Genomic DNA, 22,390 nt, shown 5'->3' with positions numbered 1-22,390 from the left:
TCTTGAATCCCATCAGTTGTTCTGATGTCACCAAAGCAGAAGCAGCAAATTGAGCACTAGCAGAATCCAAAGTCTTGGAAACAAAACCCTAAAAAGAAAATACAAAACAAATCTAAGCATTGCTTGGTCTAATGAATTAACATTAAAGTTACACAGGTAATCCACAATCAGTCCAAATATAAACCAGAGTAGCAAACCACTGAAATATATTCATTTCTTTTGATAGTCACAAATTTGAAGAATGCTCAAGCGATCTAAGAACTCAGACATTATGAATTTTGGTTTTCATATGTGACAATATGTAACATGGACCAGTCTATTATGAAAAGAAACCTATAATGTGGAAACAGTAAACCTCTGACACAAAGTGTCAGACAAGAAATACGCTAGTAAGAAATTTCAGTGATTTGCAAATACATAAAATGAAAAATGAATATGTAAGCTTCTTTTACCTAACTTACACATATATACATATATAAACCAAGGCACCTTTGGGACAGTAAGAAAACTATCCCTTTAGAACAGAAGTAACAAAATATCATATCATAACTTGGCCTAAAAATTAAGAGGCTCCTTGAGTTTTTTAAAATGAATTTTTCCTCCAAGATGCTGAGATTTGAACTTCAGTCTTTAAGCCTTACGTGTGTTTAAATGGCAAACACTTATCATGCTTGAGGTTTAAAAGTGATTTCTTTTAATAGTAAAAGAGGTTTAGTATGATAACTTCAAATAAATTTTAATATTAATTAAAATATCCAACATAATGAGCTGGGTGGGATTATATATTAAAGAGGTAAATTCAGTCTATAGGATAGACTTGGAAGACAGCGTCTTGATCTCATTTAACTATGCTTCTTCATTTTTACTTTTTAAAATAGGGAGCAGAGGCAACAGCTTCCATACTCACCTGTAATGTTCTTTCTAAACCCTGTATAGAATGGCTATGATGTAGATTCAGGCGAAAGCCACTTTTCTGCTGGTTAGATGCAAGGTTCTATGACAACAGTTGGTAATTAGAGATGAACTCTGGTGGGAAACAATGAGGGATAATCATAAGACAGACAAATCCCTCACCTGTGCAGTGGTGGTGGAGGAATTACTATTTGCTTGCTGTTGCTGAATTTGTGCAAGCTGCTGTTTCTGCATTAGTGCCAGTTGCTGTTGATGTTGCTGGTATTGTTCGGCTGTAAATGCTGAACATAAAACAAGGAAAACACTTTAAAAAACGCACAGAGCACACACATCTTACAGTACCAAAACAAATTTCAGCATTAAAAAAACTTTTGTGCAAAATTAAAGTATCTGACAAAGGCTCATGATCCTGCTAAAGATCACTTCCATAGGAAAAATTTCACATTTTTACAACCACATTTAACTGGAGTGGCTTGAGTTCAAAGCAACACGAAATTATAAGCTTCCCGAGTTATAACAACATAGGAAAGAGAACTCACTTCTCAAGTTTCAGAACCATTATTTTTGTAAGCTGTGACACTTGTGCTAGACAGTGTAAAAAGGTAATCCAGCTTTTTAAATCCACTTATTTGGAATTCAACTTTGCACTGAGCTTGAGAAGAAATCTGATAGTCACCATTTGGTTTCTCATTTACTCATATTACTGTCCCAATGCATTCAGATGATCCCTAACAGTTCTGTTTATCAATACTAATTGTTTGCATTTTTTCTAATTTCAGCCATTACATACATTCCCTCTACATGGAATATAAGGTTGTTGGTTTATTACCTTTATTTTATTTTTTTTAAAGAACTCATCCTTTAACAGGAAGAAAAGAGGCTCCAAATGTTAAGGTTAATTAATTTTCCCCACCCAATTAACCCACCTGGAAAAAATCCAGTCAATAAGAACGGAGTTGTTTATGTTGATTTACTGTACAGAATGATGTCTGAGGAAAGACACTGTGTTATGCTACTTATGTTTGTCTATGGAGAGCTCAGTTCTAAAAAAAACAAACAAAAAAATGTTCATTTATTACCCCCCAAAAAATGTGTGCAGTTTTTAAAAAGGAAACCTTTTTCTTTTTCTTATTTTGGCCAATTAAAAAAAGGAAAAAAAAAAAGGGCACATACAATCACAACATCTGACTTTAAAGGCTTCTTTAAGAAACCTGTGATGTTTGGGTAAGGATTATTTCAAAACACAAAAAAGGTTATCATGCATCCCTGAATACCAGGGAATCTATAAATCATGCAATGCAAATTTCTTCTATCTAAAGTTTAATGTTTTCAAAACATTTTCACCTAATTTGTTGTCTTTAGTTGCATTTTAATGATTTAGTTGACAAGAATATCACTTCATCACGTTTTATAATTTTCACTCATAACTCATAAAGCATCTTTATCTTCCATGATACAGATTTTCTGAGTAGTACCACTACAAACTGTTTAGGTAGAAATTCTACCATATTCTGAATGGCTCAGAAAATTATGAAATGATATTTAATAGAACTCCAGAAATTATTAGTGTTTACACAGGCTTTACACTTGAACTAAGTTGTTGGGCTACAAGACCAAAAACGTAATTTGTTGTTGTAAAAACTTTAGCTGATAGCTGTCCTTTGATGCGTTTCTTTCCCTACTATGTTGTAATTCTCAGATCTAAATACTAAAGGGGAGACTTTTATTGACAATATAACTTTTAAATATTGACAGAAAGTAATTTTGTGTCAAAATGACCATTTCCATATAATAGAAATGTGCTGAATCAAAATTTGAAGAAAATACAAAAATTAATGCTGCCCTGATTCTTTATAATAAATGTAACATTTATCTATGTTTTTAAAAAATCCATAAAAAGCAACTGTTTAAACCTAAAGATCCTTAGTTTATTAAATAGTTTTTCTAGTATGTTTTTGAGATTAACACTTTAACTTCCTAAGTTTGAGTGAGTTGCCTAAGTCTTGAATTTCCTAGCAGGGCATGTTCAGTATATTTTTTTTAAAAAAGGATCATTCCTACTAGGTCAGGTCATTATTTATCTACAAAAGCAGTAATTAAGTATTCACTGAAGCTCAATTTATGAAAAACTCCATTTATATGCATGAAAATACTATTTAGAACTTTGTGTTTATATATGCTTTATTAGCAATTATAAATTAGAAACTTGAAAAAAGTTCCAAACATTTCCTCCCTAGTTTAAGTCAACATTTTAATCCTTGGTCTCTGAGGGTCTTGTGAAGTATGCTTTTAAACAACTATTAACTTCTTCCTAATACAAGATTTAGAAATAAAAATGCAACTAATACTAATAAATAATAATGGAACTAATTACAAAGTTTTCCACAGGCATTTTTCATAAATGATCTAGAGTAACTGTATATACCGAGCAACATATAAGCTGAAAATGATGGTAATAAAATCCATGGGTCTAGGGGCCAAGAGACCTTGTTTTTTTTTTCTTTTAAGCTTCCATCTCTATCGTAACTAGCCGAGTATACCTGGGCAAGTAACTAAACTTTTAGGGGCTCAGTTATGTTCATCCAAAATACTTAGATCTAAGTTAGGTGATCACTAAAGCCCTTTTCAGCAAAGTGATGCAAGGATTTTATTTTTTCTGAGAAATAAATCTCCAATCCAAAAGGCTGTCTGAGTAAGCTGGAAAGCCTGGACAAAGGTAAGGTGTAAATGTGGGCAAATACAATCTGAACTGGGTTTTATACTGTTTTTATACAGAAAACTGAGGACTTCAGATGGCATTATAATTCGAAGTCTAATCAAATGCTAAGCAGAAATAAACAGAAATGACCATATTTCCCTAATCTCTATCAAGGTAGAAAGCGCTACGGTTCTAGGTCTACCTCCACATAGGGTGTGGTAGTCAAGTTTGCAGTTAACATGAAGATGGGTAGCATGGTTTCATGGACAGATGACCAAACCTAGAAGCAGAAGCATTTCACAGAACCCCAAATTTTTAGGTCGGGAGGCATCCTCCTACTGATTTCCTCCTACAACTTCACACTAAAGATGAAGAAACTTTCAACTGAGGTCACAAAGATAGATAATAATAGAAGGGGGGGAGCCCACCCCCAAACCATTGAAATTTTAAATATAAAAAGAAGCAGACCAAAGTTTTAGATTTAATATTATTTACAAGAAATAATTAAACTTTTAATGTACCCACCAGTATGAATCAAGAGCTTAAAAAACAAAAAACAAAAAACACCTGTCTAGGTATGGGAGAAGAGTCATCATATGAGGGATGTGACTAAAAATTTATTCAGATGCTTCTAAGGGCAAAAGAGGAACCTGCAGATTTAAATTTAAGGAGGCAGCTTTTGTTCATATATAGACAAACTTTTAAATGAGATTCCCAACTCTAGATAACCTGATCTAGAAAATTGTTGAATCTCCCCTCCCTAAGGTATCTAGACAAAGGTCAGAAACTACCATTGTTTGGTAGTTGCTAACAATTCTCTGGAGTAGAAATTCAGGTGAAGTAAGTGAAGATGTTACCAGTCCACTTGGATAAGAAACTACGGTGAGGCACACCAACACCTAGAATAGGTCAGGCTGTTGCCCTTTAAGTCACATTCCCACAGCTGAAGCAGACCAATGGATAATCAAAGTGGGAGTAGGTGAGGGTGACAGGTACTTAGAAAAAAATCAACAATCTGAAAATCCAGTTTGAGAAGACAGACTTAAGATCACTAAAATATACATTGTTTTGTTAGGGAAAAAAAAAAAAAACCAAACCCCAAAAAACCCAATAAACCTAAACACCTATTTTAAAAGACAACACTTGATTAGAAATTTCTTTGAGCAGTACATAGGCAGAAAATTATTTTAATACAAGAAAAGGTAACTTTAAAGAAATAAATATAAAATAAAACGACTTCAGAGAGTATTAAAGTATGATCCCCGAGCCAGTAAGTTTGAATGATAGTTTTGAGGTTCATAAGCACTTAACAGCCACCCAGAAATCCAACCTGAAAAGAAAAATATGGTGTATTTCCTTAGATGGCCAAACATGAATTAATCTGAATTCATCTGGCTGAGAATTACTTAAATATGAGATTATCTGTGGTCTAATCTTGCACTTCAGCACATGGCATATAGAACTATAGAACATACAGAACTATAGAACTATCAATTCTACTACTATGGGTGCTACTTCACATCCTGCTAAGGGTGTAATTTTGAACTGTGAAACACACTTGGATAAGGATTAAGGTCCTACGGATTTATAAACTCTAACCATGAAAATACTCAATGGATTTATAAACTCTAACCATGAAAATACTCAATGCTTGAACCTAGAGTTCCTTTGGAAACTGAGTGTTACAAATTTTATGAAGTAGAATGTATTAAAGCTAGCTACAAATCCTGAGACATAGAAGTTATCATGCCAGCTACATATATTCTATTAATTTATGAAAATAAACCAAATCTTTAGTAGAGATATGTGAGCTTAGGAAAATTACTTAGAACACTAATGAAATCTCAGTGGGAACTGGGAATTCAAATCCTTAACATATAATGGTGGTTTAAAAATCACTTTTCTATTTAGTCTTTCTAAATTATAGCGTTCTAATTATGAGAAGTGTATTAATTCTGACATATCATATCCCCTAAGCTTAAACACAAACAAATGAATAGTCACTGAGCAAACACTAAATTTTCAAAGGTACTTTTATAGATTAAAAGGAAAAAAAAAAACCCAGTAGACTGTATTAGGAAACTGTCCCAATCACATATTAACTCCAGATTATTAAAATATAATACATACATAATTTGTTCATATGTACTAAAATCTAGTCCTAGAAATTCTAAATACACATATATTTAAGTCTCCCCAAGTTCCTCAACATTGTGTCATTCTGCTGTGTGTTGTCCAGATCAAGCACTCTAGCACCTGACTAACCAGGTTACCCATCTGGCCATACAACTATGCAAAATGGCCAAGACTGGGAAGCAAGCAAAAAAATTCTGAGCACCAGAAGCTACAAGGCTGGTGTGTTAAAGTTCATGCCCTTTACTAAAAATAATGGGCTCCTGATATCCTCATTTAGAATTTCCTATTTGAAAATGAGAAAAAAATGGGCTCTTACAGGTGGTATTTAGAAAAAGGAAAATCAGTCCAGAGGGCATCACTATGCCATAGCATATATATAAAATATTAATATTTAAAATAATGACTAATAAAAAATGGCTAAATCAAAGTATTTGGCTCAAGCAGCAGACAAGTAAGTATGTATCAACTGACTCCTATCTCATATAGTAGTTAGGTTCTAAAGTCAGTATCGTAAAAATTAAGCCTTGAATATTCCTTTAGAGTCTCCCATGATGGGTGTATCTCTCAATAAGCACAGCAAAGACCGTTTTCCCTCTGGTATCAGACTAGATCAGGTTCTGTGGCTGAGTACCAGATGACATAGTCAGGCCTATATTTGGGGGCCATGTTATACAGAAAAATATATCTTTAAAATTACAATTACACAGATGGAGGTGCGATGCTTAACCTCAGAATGAAGCAAAAATGGAGGCACAGACACTCTGAGAGCAACAATAACAGATTCACTTCTGCCATTCCCAGAGTGGCCCACTCTGGACAACGTATTCTTGCAGTAGCATTGTATTCAGAACTCTGTATAACTTCTGAACTGTTAAAATTTTATTTTCTTCTCCAGGGACCTATAGCTGAATTCACTTAAGTTAAATGTACATATGATGGGGCCTCTACTATAATATACTTTGTAGAGCATAAAGAGAAAAGCTTTAGGTTTTTGGAATATTCACAAATAGGAAAGAATAAAGCATTACAAAATAGCAATCTGTAGGCATCTATTCTCTAAGTATACGAAAGATCTAGTAAAAATTAAGGGAAAATTGAAAACAATTACGTGCAACAAAAAAATTGATAAGCCCACTCTTTAAAGGTTGTATCACATTATATGGGGGAGGACACGGTTAAAAAGAAAATCACACCATTACTAAAAATTGTTTTTCAGCTAAACTTTTGGTAATACTACTGGTTCAATGTTCACTTTTTAATATTCTTTGGAAAATACAAATCAAGTAGTTTCATAATATCGGTATTTACTTATGTAGTATAGCAAAACAATTTACAGAAAAAAGATCATTAAAAGATCTCTATTTTTTTTTTTTTTTAAGATTTTACTTTTTAAAGTAATCTCTATACCCAACGTGGAGTATGAACTCACAGCCCAGAGATCAAGAGTCTCATGCTCCACTGACTGAGTCGCCAGGAACCCCTCAAGTTCTTTACTTTAAGGGGCAAGAATATGGGGATTGATGAAACATGCCAGTTTTCTACAAGAAATCTCAAGGAATTTACACAGCTTAAATATCTACCCAGAAAAACATATTGCAAGTTTACACTTTTAAAATCTCTAAACTCGCACACTATACGAATTATCCTTCATATTGAAAAGTGCTTTATTTTGATTTTTAGGACTATAATAGCTAAGAGAAACTGACTCTCCAAAGTATACACTCTGAAGTTAATGGGACTATCCTAATCCATTAGGACTCAGGATAATTTAAATTATCTTCTAGTTGATTTCTAAAATGTGATTATTTTTCTTACGAGCTAAAGACTTAAATTTCACAGACTTGTTTTCCAAACACAAAGTAAATTAGTTTATGGAAGCTTTTCTGGAAATCTTTAGGAATAAGCAGCACATTTCGTATTTATTATAAGGTTTAACTAGAGCCTTACCAGATGATTAGGGTGACACAGTAAGTATCTTTACAGTCCCTTCAAAATCTGTATTTAAATTACCTTTACAAAAATCTGTGGTAACATAATTTTAACAGTGAATTTCTGTAGCCTACATGCCTTAAATAACACAGATCTATGCTTTCAAAGAGAAAACTAAAATTTTAAGAATATTTAAAAACAGCATTTATTTTAGAAACACTACACAATGTAATCATAATGCTAAAGCAGATGTTATCTGGAAATTTTTCCAAAATTATAATAATCCTAAAAAATTAAAATAACCCTTTAAGTATTGTACCTGAAAAATTAGTTTCTTTCATAAATTATTCTGCATTACTTTCAGCAGATGAGGCTTTTACATATCTCCTAACTTGCTGGTCTACTTTTAAACAGTTTAAATAAAAGACTACATTAGTGTCCAAGCATAAAATAGTCATAATTAATGGCCCATTTTCTTTTTGTACTCTTTGAAAATATAGCTGCTGAATTGTGAATTGTGGGTTCACAGACTGTATCCAGGAAACAAATGTCATACATTAAGTAGTGATAAATCACCTTTGCATGTGGGTGTGTTTAAGTGAAAACACATGTACAAACAGAATTCAAACAGATACTTAACCTAGGTCCTTTTTTTCTCATTGTTTTGAGAGAAAGGAACTTTTAGCCTTAATAAACCACATATTCAGAAAATGGATGACTCTGACATTTCTATAGAAATGTACACCATAACAAATAAACATACCAAAATGTGCTGAACCACTGCTACTTTTACTTTGCGTGGAGGTACTGCATGTCTGGGTCCCGGGTTGTGCTGTTCCTGTTCGATTTATACTCCTATATAATTTTCTACAGGAGAGTTCATCATTGTCACTGTCATGTAGGGATGGTGTCCGAGGCCTAAAATGCCGCCATCTACATGATTTGATATTGACTAGTATCTGACTGAGGTCTTTAGAGAAAGATTTGTCCGAGGTATTTGTTTCTGAGGTATTGGCAAACTGATTGACTGGAGAATGTTGTGGAGAGGAAAGCATGTCCAAATCCAGATGGCGAAACATACTGTCATAGTCTGAGTGAGCTCTGTCCAGTAAAACCCTATTAAAAATAAGGCAAGAACATATATGTAAAATAGTTATTCAAAAATTATATAAAAAAGACCCTCCCAATTCCCCAAAGCCATAAGCTGTAAATTTGATTATTTCAGTATTTTGCTCTATAATAGTTACATTCTCAATTTTTTTTTGTAAATTCTCAATTTCTGATATAAGTTTTTACTTTATAATGATCTGATTAAATAAGAGAGTAATTCACCTTCAAGAATAAGGTACACTATTCATTTTACATTAGCAAGTGCCTTCTAACAGTTCCCGAGTTGGTCTATCAGTAGAAGTTAACTGATACAACATGAGATTATTTTTCTTTCCAAACTGTTTTTGAACCAAAGATTTTTATTTCCATTACAAAGCACCAAAACACTTTCCAAATATCTGTTCTCTATTAAGCAAAACTCCCCGCCCCCCCCCACAGGGATAGGAGAGGTAGAAGAAAAGCAGTAAAACGTTATGTGATCTTTGGGAAATCTTATGCCACTAAAATTTCTGATCAATAAAATATTTGAGATCCACTACTCTAGAAGATATATTTTTATGTTATTTATATATTTAAAAAATGATTCTATCTTAAAATACTAAAACTAATGCTAGTATAGAATAAAATATAGCCAGCATACAGAATTTTCACTACTATTGATGTCAACATAATAATGGGGGAAAAGCATTAAATAAAATATATTTCAGTGTCCAGACAATTCTAAACTAATGTTTAGGTGATTAAAAACTGCAATTAAGATTTGAAAAATAAAAGAAACATGTATAAGCCATAATTCACTATAAATTACGGCCTAAAGTTTCTTTCTGAAAACACCCTGATATTATGTTCTGCCTTTTTTTTCACCTATATGAGAGTATCTTTCTTTTTTTCACTTTCATGTGCTCTGTAATTCCTTCCTGCCTCCCACACAAATTCTCACATAAAGGCATATAGAGGTACAGGAGTTGTATCATGTTTAAACAAAAGAAGAAGAGTAATTAGATCCTGATAAACTGGGATGTCAAAGGTCGTACATGGATCCTGGAGCCTTTTTTTTTTTTTTTTAAAGATTTTATTTATTTATTGGAGACAAGGAGAAAGAGAGAGACATACACAGCATGCGGTGGGAGGGGCAGAGGGAGAGACGGAGTATCTCAAGCAGACTCCGTGCTGAGCCCTGAGTGTGGAGCCCCATGTAGGGTTCCACGTCACGACCCAGCAATTATGACCTGAGCTGAAACCGAGAGTCAGACGCCCAACCAACCAACTGAGACACCCAAGCGCCACATTCTGGAGCCTTTTCACAGAGGAGTTAAACAACTTAGTGTACTAGCTACATGACATTTCTTAGCTTATTCAACCCTTTGTCCTAATATCTCCCAGAACTTCTGAAACAACTTTCTGCAGTTTCTTTAAGCATTTCAGTCAAAAATCAGTTAAGAACAGAAAATGGAAACAAATGAGCATATTTAGAAGGATTCCCTCTCTTTAAGCTTTAGACTTGATTACCCTACTGTCTATGTCCCTACTGTCCCTATGCTAGGAATACAGAAATACTTACCTTCCACCACGCCCAACCCGTCTTCGTGCAAATCCAATACACCTTTGGGGTACGGTGAGGGTAGTTAAGCAGTATCTATATCGTACATCCCCTAATCCTCCATCTTTAGGACTAGTCCAAGGCCAGTTGCCAGTTTGGTCTAAATGAGGCTAAAAAAAAAAAAAAAAAAAATCCAAATTATTTTAGTTTGTCAGTTAAAGGTGAACAGTTTGTTATTTAAAAAGAGAACTGGAAACTTACAGCATAGTACTGACAGCCTGCTTTCCTACGGAAAGCAAAAGGACCATCGGGATCATTGTCTTCTTCAGCTTCCGAAGAGCCAGACAAAACCTTTAAAATAAAATGAAGTGCGTCAAAACGTGTGACTTCCTCCATTTCTCCTCTATACTCACAGAGAAATTCGTTATCTTTACCTGGGAGAGAGGTTCTTCATCTGAGCTGGGAAAGTCATACTGATTTAAATCTTTAGCATTAAAGACTGGCAGTGCAGCAGGACTCGTCTGTTGAGGAGTAGCAGCAGCAGACGATGGTAAGACTTTGGGCTTCTTTTCATATTTACGTTTAGGTCGGATAAGATCGGCCTTATCTTGCTGCAATAAAGTCATATATGAATCAAAACTAGAAACCATGTTCAACAAACCTGTAGTTTGGGTTAAGTTTTAAAATAAGAAGAAGTTTAGAGCTGAGGGTGGTTGGGTTATGGACATCGGGGAGGGTATGTGATGTGGTGAGCGCTGGGAAACGTGTAAGCCTGACAACTCACAGACCTGCACCCTTGGGGCAAATAATACATTACATGTTAACAAAAATAATGAATTAAAAACAATAAGAAAAATTAAAAAAAAAGTTTAGAGCTATAATGAAGTTATTCATAATCAGAAGACATGTAAAATGCTTATGTTTTGTCATCTTGCATTGTAAAATCTTATAGGTTGGTCGTGTGAAACATGGGTAATGTTCCTACAACCTAAACATAATCTCATAAAATATTTTGTTGCAGTTGAAGTAAAAGAAGAGAACAGAACTTCTTCAGCTTCTGAGATCCTATAACTGCAGTTAGTAATTTCCACTGGCTCCTGTTCCTTTTTCTTAAATTTTCTATTAAAATTCTAGGAAAGAATTAAAAAAGGGGATCTAATCTTTATTCTAAAGAGTAATAAATCAAGTTTGGGAAAATAATAATTCAAGTAATTTTACATATACATAAAGCAAATCTCAGATAACTTATAATGTGGAGGTGTTATGGAAAAAAAAAGTAAGGATTTGGTAGCTAAGTAATAATGGCTTTCTGGAGTGAATCTGGACAGTTTTAGGTGATAAAGAGATGAAGTCATGAAATAGGGACAACACAAGGATAAAATACAGAAGCAAGAGTGACTGAGCTGATGAACACAGTGCTCGTTAGAAATATGTATGCAGGGCGCCTGGGTGGCTCAGTGGTTAAGTCTCTGCCTTCGGCTCAGGTCATGATTTCAGGGTCCTGGGATCGAGTCCTGCATCGGGCTCTCTGCTCAGCGGAGAGCCTGTTTCCTTCTCTCTCTCTCTGCCTACTTGTGATCTCTGTCAAATAAATAAATGAATAAAATCTTCTTTAAAAAAAAAAAAAAAAGAATATGTATGCAGGTGACAGACATCAAACAAAGGCTAGAAGAAGTATGAAGTATGCACAAGGCAAGAAAGGTAAGAAAGGTTAGAGGCAAGAATGATACTTGTCGGGAAGAAAAAGATCATGGGAAGTTATTATGGTTGTGTACACATGCCAAATATTTGTATCAAGTTTTAGGTAGTTTATGGCATTATGGTTCTTTTTGGGAAAAGTCAATTATTAAAAAGTTCATCTATATGCTATCTGTCTTTACAATTCCTACTGGTACATCGTTCTGTCCTGAATCAAAAGCTGACTTTGCAGCATATTTTATGGTAGGGTTTATTGTATTTTTCTTTTTCACTCTAATGATAAAACGCCATTCTGTTATCAGCTACTATTATCACAAAAATGTTTATCACCTTATTTGCTTTGAATTCCTTCACATCCATTGCTTCTTGATGTTTAAATTGACTGCTATTAGTAATAGGGATGATGGGGATGGCATAAGTAGGTTTCATTGGCTGTCTCTGTGCCATAACCTCGGACACAATCTCTCCATTGTAGTCACCCAAATTATACCTGAAATTATAAAAAAGAAAGCTGCAAAAGTTAAAGTTAGCTCTGTAAATTCTTAGGACTTTCAACACCTAACTGAGATGTGATTATAAACACCAGGTATACTTAAGGTAAGATTAAACTCTGACAATTTGCTGAATGCTTACTAAAAATAAAGATTACAGGGGCTCCTGGGTGGCTCACTGGGTTAAGCCGCTGCCTTCGGCTTAGGTCATGATCTCAGAGTCCTGGGGTGGAGTCCTGCATCGGGCTCTCTGCTCAGCAGGGAGCCTGCTTCCCTCTCTCTCTCTCTCTCTGCCTGCCTCTCCATCTACTTGTGATCTCTCTCTGTCAAATAAATAAAAATCTTAAAAAAAAAAAAAATTACATAATTTTTTGTTTTTTTTTTCTGTTTAGTTTTTGGCTTATAGCTTTATCTTTGCACCATAAATAGATGACTCTGGGAAAAAACAAAGGTTCGAATTTTAACTTAGCAATTTTGGTGAAAGATTTGGTGGAGATGCTGAAATTAATGCCTAAAATGGTACTGAGGAACTTTCTGGTAATTTGAATTATTTGTGCCCTAAAACTAATTTCCCTAAAATGAATTATGAGAAACTTAATAGTGGTTTTCTTCGGAGATACTGACTAGGAAATAGGGGAGTGAAGCTTGAAATTTTCCCTGTGTACATTGACAAATGAATGAATATTAAGACAATGGGACTTTCCCCCTCCCCTCTTTTTACTTCTGTTGAAAATCTCAGCATGAGTTAAAAAAAAAAAAAAAAATCAATACCATCTAGTAAGTAAATTAAAAACTTTAGAATTGACAAATGTCCTCTCCCTCCCAGCCTTGCTCTTAACTCAAATGAAGACAAAAGAATAAGATTATACCTGCCATATTTTAACTTTACTGAACCCAATCAATTTTAATGAAAATAAAGAGAAACACATGTAAAATTATCCAAAGTATATCATATCACACATATAACAGTCTCCACTTATTATTAAAGGAAGGTATTTTCTAGGGTTAATTGCTTAAGTACCATACCCTAATACACAAAATGCTAATGGTACCATACTTCCTGACCATATTAGAGTATACTTTACCTCTTTTCCATAATTTCCAGTGTTAAGTGCAATAGTTCCCTTTTACTCTTTTCTCTTCTTTTTATCATCTCTAGAATAGTAACAGCCCGACTCAGATCTCGACGCAGTTTAAGCATTTTTTCATAAGAGGCTTCGTCATTCTTGCGATTCTGCAAATATGAAGTTGCTTTTTGTCAATAGCATTTCCAACTAGTGGCATTCTGAACACAGCTACTAATATATAAGAATACATATATTTGTATGGCTGGTTAGAATTTAAAGACACTGAAAGGGAATATGGATCACCAGCAAATCAGTTTTATATGTGATTTTTAAAGAGTTTAACATTACAATTTATCATTGATAGCTGTGCAATGAATCCTAAGGTTGACTCATTTTAAATTAATACTTCTCTCATTATTTTGTATAGACAGTGTATTTAAATATAAATTAAAATACAACCTTCCAATGCAGAGATATTCGTAAGTATAAATAATTTTTCTTACATAAAAAAAAAAATTACAAAAACTTACTTTTCGAGTCTGCATTTTTTCAGTACGTCTTCTAAAAGCCACATAAGGATCATTTGTGCTGGAACCATCTCGCTTTTCTTGTTTTACTGATGGGATAAGAGATGGCCCCCGACAGTTTTTTCTCTTTTTAATCCAGTATTCATAAACTTCTCTAATTAATTCATCGTCTTCTTTTAGCAGCAGCTTGGCTTCCTGCAGACTGACTGGCTAAATGTAAAATCATTACGTCATTTTCATATAAGGTTCAAAGGTACTTCAAACTTTAATGACAATAATCAAAATAACAACTGTATCAACAATAGCAAACGTGGAGTGCCTTATACATGTCAGTCACTGACACTTTATATACATTGGTTTAGTTAATTTTCACGTTTCATGTTTATAACCTCTATTTTACAGAAGGGAAAACTGAGGCAGAGAGATTTTTTTTTTCAGACTTATTACTCAAGATTATACAGGTTAGTACTGGGCAGCAATGGGATGTGAATTCATGATTGTTGATTCCAGCGTCTGCTCACTTATCCTCACCCCCACATTATCCTGTTTCCATATATATAGAAACACATACTTATATATACAGTGAAGTTGTACCTGCTGACCACTGCCTTTTTCTAGACGGTCAATCATCTCCTCAAATTGCAATGGGCAGATGTCCATTTTCTTTTTCAGTTTATTCACAAATACTTCATCTTCAGAATCCAAATCATAATCAGGCTGTTCAGCATCCAAACTAAAAGCTGACAGAAGAAACCATAAGCAATCATTTACTATGTGTATCCACTGACAAAAAACCTCTCAACAGATGTCTGGATAAAAACAAAATCTAGACTTTCTAAAGAAAGAAGAAAGTTATGCTTCCCACATTTAAAGTTACTGTTAATACAGACATACAGTCATAAAAGACAATGGATGTGATCCCTTCTCCCATCTCAAAAACAAATAAACTAGAAGCTCATTATTAAGAACTAAAGAGATTATTAAATATACTGGATTCAGCTATATGAAAAATTGATAGCTAAAAATGATAAAATATCAGCGATTTCATATGGTTTGATATAATATAAAAGGTCTTTAAATAAATTTGTTTCTAGAATATTTAAATCCCACTTAACAGATTATATAACTACTTTACCAAATGCTTAGGGAATGGTATTTAAAGCTGAAGTGTTAGAAGCCACTGCCAATAACAGTAACAGCTATCTCTCAATGAGTGCACTTCTGCTAAGAGGGCTTGTTTTTGCATGACAATCATTGTCATGGTGACAGAAATGTGATGTATTTCTTATATCTGTTAAGATTTGAAAAAAAGGCCAAGAACCACTGCTCTAAACTGTATTATCAAATGCCAATTATGTATCAAAATTAAACTAGGCTAACAATATGTAAACTATTAAATAGCCTGATATCAAAATGTCTCACATCTTTCCCTAATACCTTTTAACTTCCCATCACCTCAGAATCCAAATCCTTAGCATTGTATGAGGACTTTTTTGACTTCATCTCTCCAGTCTCATCAGTACTCTATCAGGTAGTAGTATCAAATTTCATATATTTCTTTTCTTTTCTTTTTTTAAAGTAATTTCTACACCAGCATGGGGCTTGAACTCACAACCCCGAGGATCAAGAGCCATGTGCCCTACCAACTGCGCCAGTCAGGCGCCCCTCAAATTTCACCTATTACATACAGCATGCTATTTATTTCACGTCTTTAGGCCTTTACATTGGCTGTTTTCTGCCTGCCCACATAGCAAATGACTGCAAATAGCCTGACTTCAAGTCCTGTGGAATTCCTTCCCGACTGCCTCCAATTAGGAAGTGGTTCCCAGCCACTTTTATCTTTCATTGATGCTAAGAACCCTCTCCCAGAAAAAGACTTGTGTGAACATGTAACATTCTGCATAAATTATAAGGCATTCAAATATCCCTAAAAACAGTGGCACCAAGGTTAAATATTCCTATTCTAGATCAATGCCCTTCTTTTGTACTATTTTCTACACATACTTTATAATCTACTTGATAAATATCAGAATATGAGGGAGCTCCTTGAGAAGAGGCACTGTGACTTACTTATCTCTGCAAAGACAGTAAACATGTTCATCTTGTATGCCAAATCTGTTTGTAGTACTCTACTGAAAAGCATTCTGATACTGCCTCTATTAAAATGGGGGGAAAAGCCCTCAAAAAATATGCACTCATCCATTAGTGATATTTGTGATAGGTACAAAAGGGGACCCTTTGGCTACCTCAAACCTGCCCTCCCTGCTTTGAGTTTAATAAGGTATCTGGCCTATAGGAATCCAATAAATATTTGTGGAATTGAACATATTATATCATTGTTCGTTTTCCACTTTGACCTATATTATACTTCTGTAATATTCCTAATTAAAATATTTAGATTCCTTCATGAAAATCTGTGTATGTTAACACCTCCACACCCATGTTTCTTACACCCATAGGCCCTCCAATGACTTTCATGATCTGTTTTTTCTGTTACTGCAATGTAAACAGAGCTTCTGCAGATCCTAAAGTAGATTAAATACTGTTTGTGAAATCAAAACACTTGTTTTTTTGGGTCCCTAACCAAAACAATTCATAGCTGCATTGTTCAACAGAGTAACCATTAGCTAATTTAAATAAATTAAATTAAAATTTTAGTACCTCAGTCACATTAGCCACACTTCAATATTAAATAGCTACATGTGGCTAGTGCTGTACCAGAAAGCACAAATTATAAAATATTTCTATCATCATTTAAAGTTCTATTAAACAGTGGTGATCCTGACAACCCAGAAAGCCAAACTGACAGGGACTAACTAGCATTGTTCTGCTTCTTAAAAGCATATTTTATATATGTTTAGGGCCTTATTTATATATTACTTGGCATTTTCCACTATAAATTTTTTCAGATCAAATTATACTACAAAACTTCATTATTTACAAAACAAACTAACCTAATATCACCTTATCTGACATATATTATATCATGAATGACAAGTCACATCCAACATACTGGAGAAGGCAATCAAGACTGGAAAGGAAGATCCCTAGGTTAGGGAGCTCAGTGTCTTTTCTAAGGAAAGTTAACAAGTACCTGAGGGTCAGACTGCTCTTACCTCTACAAGAAACTTTCCTTTTACAGATGTGCAAACACATGTAAGATCTTAAAATATGAGAACCAAATCTTGTTTAGACATAAGAATACTAAAGCCCCAGAAAAGTGCTAACATGTAAAATTCACTTTAGGATTTCATTTGACCAAAAAACCCAGAGCCAATGATGAAAGTATAATTTAGCTTCAGCCCAACCTGCCCCTTCCAAATGACAGCTCAAATGTAGCTGATAAAGATGTAACATAGCTATCATCGTCCTAGAAAGAGGAGAATCTTCAAATTTTCTGGGTCATGTTACTGAGTATGTTCAAAGTAGAAAACAGGGTCTACAGAGAAATAGGCAAATGGATTGCATTTTATAACTAAGTTCTGTCAATAAAAATGTGACCTAGCTAGCCAATAATTGTTTAAGAACAGGAGCCATAATATAGAAGCTAACTCTTTTAAAAATATTTTGATAGGGATAAACCCAGATATGTGTATGGTTAAACAAAATACATAGAGGAGAATGTATCTCCTCCATACAGGGAGGAGAAAATACAGTAGAAAATAATTCTAAGCAAAAAGAACACAATAGTACATACATCTAAGTTGACTGTTTTTATTATTTTTATTTATTTATTTATTTGAGAGAGAGAGAGAGAGAGAGAGAACACAAGCAGGGAACAGCATAGGTAGAGAGAAAGAGAAGCAGGCTCCCCGCTGAGCACAGAGCCCGATCAATCCCAGAAGCCTGGGAGCATGACTTGAGCTGAAGGCAAATGCTGAACCATCTAGGCCCCCCATTTAGGAGCCCCTGAACTGATCATTTTTAAAGAAGACAGAATATTACATAACACAGTCCTTGCCCTTATGCTTAGAGCCAAGTAGCACAGATGAAATGTATATAAATATTTATGGAACAAATGCCATATGTAGCTCAGACTCAGTATGTATGTCTATAACACCAACAGTGGAAGGATATTTGGGCCCTGAAATGGCACAAATTGTGAATTAAAAACAGAATGTAATCCCTGGAACATTTCCATAGCCTTTCTTTGTCTTTTAAGACACTGATGTTTTGAAGAATATAGCCCTCTCCTCAGAACATTATTATTATTCCCATTATGATTAGACTATGCATTCTTAGATGGCATACTGCATACTCAACTTTCTTAGACCTTCTCATGGTACCACATCCAGAGGCACACAAGGTTCATCTGTTCCTCATAAGTGATGATAATCTTCTTTACCAGCCGAGAAATTACCCAATTGTTTCACTGCATAACTACTGTTTGTTCCCTGCTCCTTGTAACTGATGAACATTTGGTAGGAAGAGCTTAAGATCATGCAAATATCCTGTTCCTCATCAAAATTTCCTCTTATATTGAGAACACACTGATGATTCTTACACGATTCCATCTTGGTCACAATAATTGCAAAAATGATCTTCCAATTCCAGTAATCTCTTCACATTGTACCACTCAGCTTTTGGCTTTGTACTACAGAAGCAGCATGAGATTACTCTTCACCATTTTTATTATCAGTATGGACTCCTGAATTCCTACATTTTTCAGTGCCTTACAATTCATTATTATGTTTTAATTATTCCGTTGCTTAAATTGTCCCAGAACCAGCCAGTGGAAGAAATTCTTATATCCTTGTGATATGCCCGTCATTTTTTTTTTTTTTAAATGGTTAATTTCTGACATAATAAGAAGTTCCAGGTTCATCCTGCACCTTCCCTTCCAGTGTCCTGGAATAAGCCATTACACCAAATTATTGGTCCTATTTAATGGAAAATGGATTAAAGAAGAGGTGCTAGGTGTGCTCATTGCTACTGAATAATCTTGCTTCTTGGCTCTTCCAGTGGTCAGAGCTACAAATGTGTGTGTGTGTGTGTATGTATGTATTTATGTATCTCCACACACAGGCATATATACATATATAAATGCACATCAAGATTACCCTTTTAAAAAAGGTTTCCTTTCAGGATTAACAGGAGAGCCTTGAAACCCAAATGCAAAAAGCAGGGGGTGAAAAAATTACTCCTGTCTATTCTGTTCAGAACTGTTTTGTCCTTTCTTCCAGTATAAATAGGAAAGAAGTCCTATCTGTATAATCTAGAAGCCTTACAGATCAGCAGCAAAAGAGAAACAACATTACATGATCCTTGGGATCAGGAGATGCAGACTGCCAAGCACTCAGTGAAATAGCTTACAAAGTACCCAAACTCTGGAACTAAAGAAGGGGATAATGGTTATAATACGAGTTTCTTTCTTCAAAGCTCTGACTGGATAAAAGGAAGAAAATGATGATATCTTCCCTAAGTCTCTAAGTCAGTTGAAGATAAGGACTGAGTTGAACTTTTCCAAATTAATGTTTAATGAAGTGTTAATAGAGAACATGTAATAAATAAAACTGAAAAATGCTGGGTTAAAATTATTATTATTTTTTTTTTGCCACAAGACTTCTAGAGCCTATAAATATAAATGTCATAAATATGATAATATGCCTTATGCCTCAGGGGGCAGGTAAGGGAATAAAATATGCAATCATTCTCAAACATGTTTGACCATTGCTTTTTTCTTAGAGAATAGTAATTATCACCTTTTTAAAAACTCCCATGGAGTTTGTGTAACATTAGCTTAAGAGATTTACACAATAGAAATTTGGGAAAATAAAATAAACCAGTCCATATATATAATTCAGGTAACATATCCTTTGTAAGTAATTCACTAGACCACCTGGCAGACAAAATTCAATTTTAACTTTGCAGAAATCTATACTCTAATAATTTTTTATTTATTGTAGTATATTAAAAGCCAATACCAATTTTTAAAGAATTAACATAAATCTTACACAATTTCTTCTAGAAAACAGAATAAGAGAACACTTTCCAACCTGTTTTATGGGGCCACTATCACTGATACTAAAACCAAATAATACAGAACATGCACATATGCACACACCCATGTACATAGCCAAACAATCTCTCATGAACCTAAATGCAAAATTCAATAAAATAAAACAAATAAAATTCAATAAAATCCTTCCCAACAAGGTATAAAAAAACAAAACAAAAACCCACTACAGTCAAGTGAGATTTATTCCAGGTATGTGAGGCTGGTTCAATATCTGAAAATCAACTAGTATAATTTAACGTATCAACGGGCTAAAGAAGAAAAATCACATGATGTTATCCATTGATGTAAAAAAAGTATTTGACAAAATTGAACACCAATTCATGATAACTCTCAATATACTAAGAATAAAAAATCCAATCTATAAACCAGATCTCAGCAAAAAAACCTTTTGCTCTGTGAAAGACTCTGTTAAGAGGATGAAAGGACACATTATACACTGGGAGAAAAGATTTCCACATCACATATATGACAATCTCATAAAAAGCAAATACAAAAAAACCTACAGGTAAATAATATATAATGATGAAAGACTTAACTATTTCCTTTTAAGATCAGGAACAAGGCAAAGATGTCTGTTCTCACCACTTACATTTTAACACTGTACTAAAGTTTTAGCCACTATAGTAATGGAAGAAAGAGAAATTAAAGACAGACTGAAAAGGAAAAACAAAACTGTATTTATTTGCAGACTTCACCATGACTGTCTACGTGAAAAAAACCCAAAGAATCTGCAAACATATCCTACAGCTAATAAGCAATTCAGTTAAGGCCATAGGACATAAGATAAATAACTTCACCTGCATTTCTGTATACTGACAATGAACAAGTGGAAACCAAAATAAAAAATGCAACACCACTTTCAATTGCTCCAAAGAAAATAAAATACTCAGTTATAAATCTAAAGAAACATGGTCAGAATATATATGATGAAAATTATAAAGTGTTAATGAAAGAAATCAAAGAAGACCTAAATACTTGCAGCGTCATACCGTGGTTATGGACTGAAAACTCAACATAGTAAAGACGTCAATTCCCCTAAAGTGATCTATAGGTTTAATCTAATTCTTATCAAAATATCAGCAAGTTTCTCTGCAGACACAGACAAGCTTATTGTAATATTTATATGGAAAGGCTCTAGAATACCCAAGACAATTCTGAAAGAGAAAAATAAAAAAGGAATGACTCTCCCTGATATTAAGACTTATTAATATAAGTTGCAGTAATCAAAACAGTGGTATTATCTTGGAATAAACAGAAGTCAAGGGAATAGAACACAGAACCCAGAAATGGATCCATATCAATATGCCTAACTGATTTCTGGCCAAGAAGCAAAAGCAAATAGTGAAGGAGGGAAGGCTGTTTTAATAAATAATGCTGGAACAACTGCACATCCAGAGGTAAAAACCAAAACCAAACCTAAAACAAAAACACCCCTGACCTAAACCTCACACACTCAAAACTGATCATACATTTAAATGTGAAACTGTAAACTTCTAGAACAGAACACAGGAGAAACTCAGACCCAGGGAATGGCAGAGTTCTTAGAGTTGGTAACAAAATCATGATCTGTAAGAGGAAAACTGATTGAACTTGATCTCATCAAAATGAAAAGCTTTTTTCTCTGTAACAAACTCTATTAAGAGAATGAAAAGACAAACTATATAATGAGAGAAAATATTTTCAAATTACATGTATGACAAACACTTTATGTCTAGAATATATAAATAAAAGAATCCTAAAACTCAATTGTTAAAATAATCTAATTAGAAAATGGGCAAACACATGCACAATCATTTCACAGATGGCAAATAAACCCATGAAAAGATATGTAACATATTAGCCATTTAGAGAAATACAAATTTAAAGTATAATGAGATATCACTGCATACCTACTAGAATGGCTAAAGTAGAAAAGTGATAACCCCAAATGATCACACACACACTACTCGAGATAATTTAACACCACACAGATACTCTCAGAAATACTATGGAAGTTCCTGTCAAACTAAAAACGGACCCAGCACCTAAACTCGAAGGTATTTATTCCAGGAGTAAAAACTTACAGTCACACAAAAACTTACAGATAAATGTTCATAGCAGCTTTACTTGTAATAGTCAAAACCTAGAAACTATTCAACTGTTTCACTGGATCAATGGTTAAACAAACATATTATGGATTATCACCAAGAAGAAGAAATGATCTATATTACATGAAACAAGTTGGACTAATACCAAGGATATTATGCTAAGTGAAAAAAAGCCA

The 22,390-nt window shown here is 34.0% G+C and overlaps 1 protein-coding gene across 2 annotated transcripts in view; it reads right to left on the bottom strand.

Annotated features, from left to right (window-relative positions):
• Window positions 1–22,390, bottom strand: part of EPC1 (enhancer of polycomb homolog 1) — a 65,701-nt gene that overhangs the window by 3,890 nt on the left and 39,421 nt on the right. The window contains exons 3-13 of one of the 2 annotated variants that reach the window (XM_044228706.1): window positions 14,703–14,848; window positions 14,112–14,318; window positions 13,600–13,748; window positions 12,354–12,513; window positions 10,760–10,936; window positions 10,587–10,676; window positions 10,347–10,495; window positions 8,439–8,791; window positions 1,075–1,193; window positions 908–994; window positions 1–88 (exon numbers count right to left, since the gene is read on the bottom strand). The exon at window positions 1–88 is cut by the window's left edge and continues 54 nt beyond it. In XM_044228706.1, the coding sequence (XP_044084641.1) occupies window positions 1–88; window positions 908–994; window positions 1,075–1,193; window positions 8,439–8,791; window positions 10,347–10,495; window positions 10,587–10,676; window positions 10,760–10,936; window positions 12,354–12,513; window positions 13,600–13,748; window positions 14,112–14,318; window positions 14,703–14,848 (1,725 nt within the window). The remainder of the gene's footprint in view (window positions 89–907; window positions 995–1,074; window positions 1,194–8,438; window positions 8,792–10,346; window positions 10,496–10,586; window positions 10,677–10,759; window positions 10,937–12,353; window positions 12,514–13,599; window positions 13,749–14,111; window positions 14,319–14,702; window positions 14,849–22,390) is intronic. The other variant, XM_044228705.1, reaches the window with a different exon arrangement.

This window comes from Neovison vison, chromosome 12 (assembly GCF_020171115.1).
Source record: "Neovison vison isolate M4711 chromosome 12, ASM_NN_V1, whole genome shotgun sequence".
Classification (NCBI taxonomy): domain Eukaryota; kingdom Metazoa; phylum Chordata; class Mammalia; order Carnivora; family Mustelidae; genus Neogale; species Neogale vison.
The sequence above is the reverse complement of the archived record's forward strand: the minus strand, read 5'-3'. Positions and strand labels throughout refer to the sequence as shown.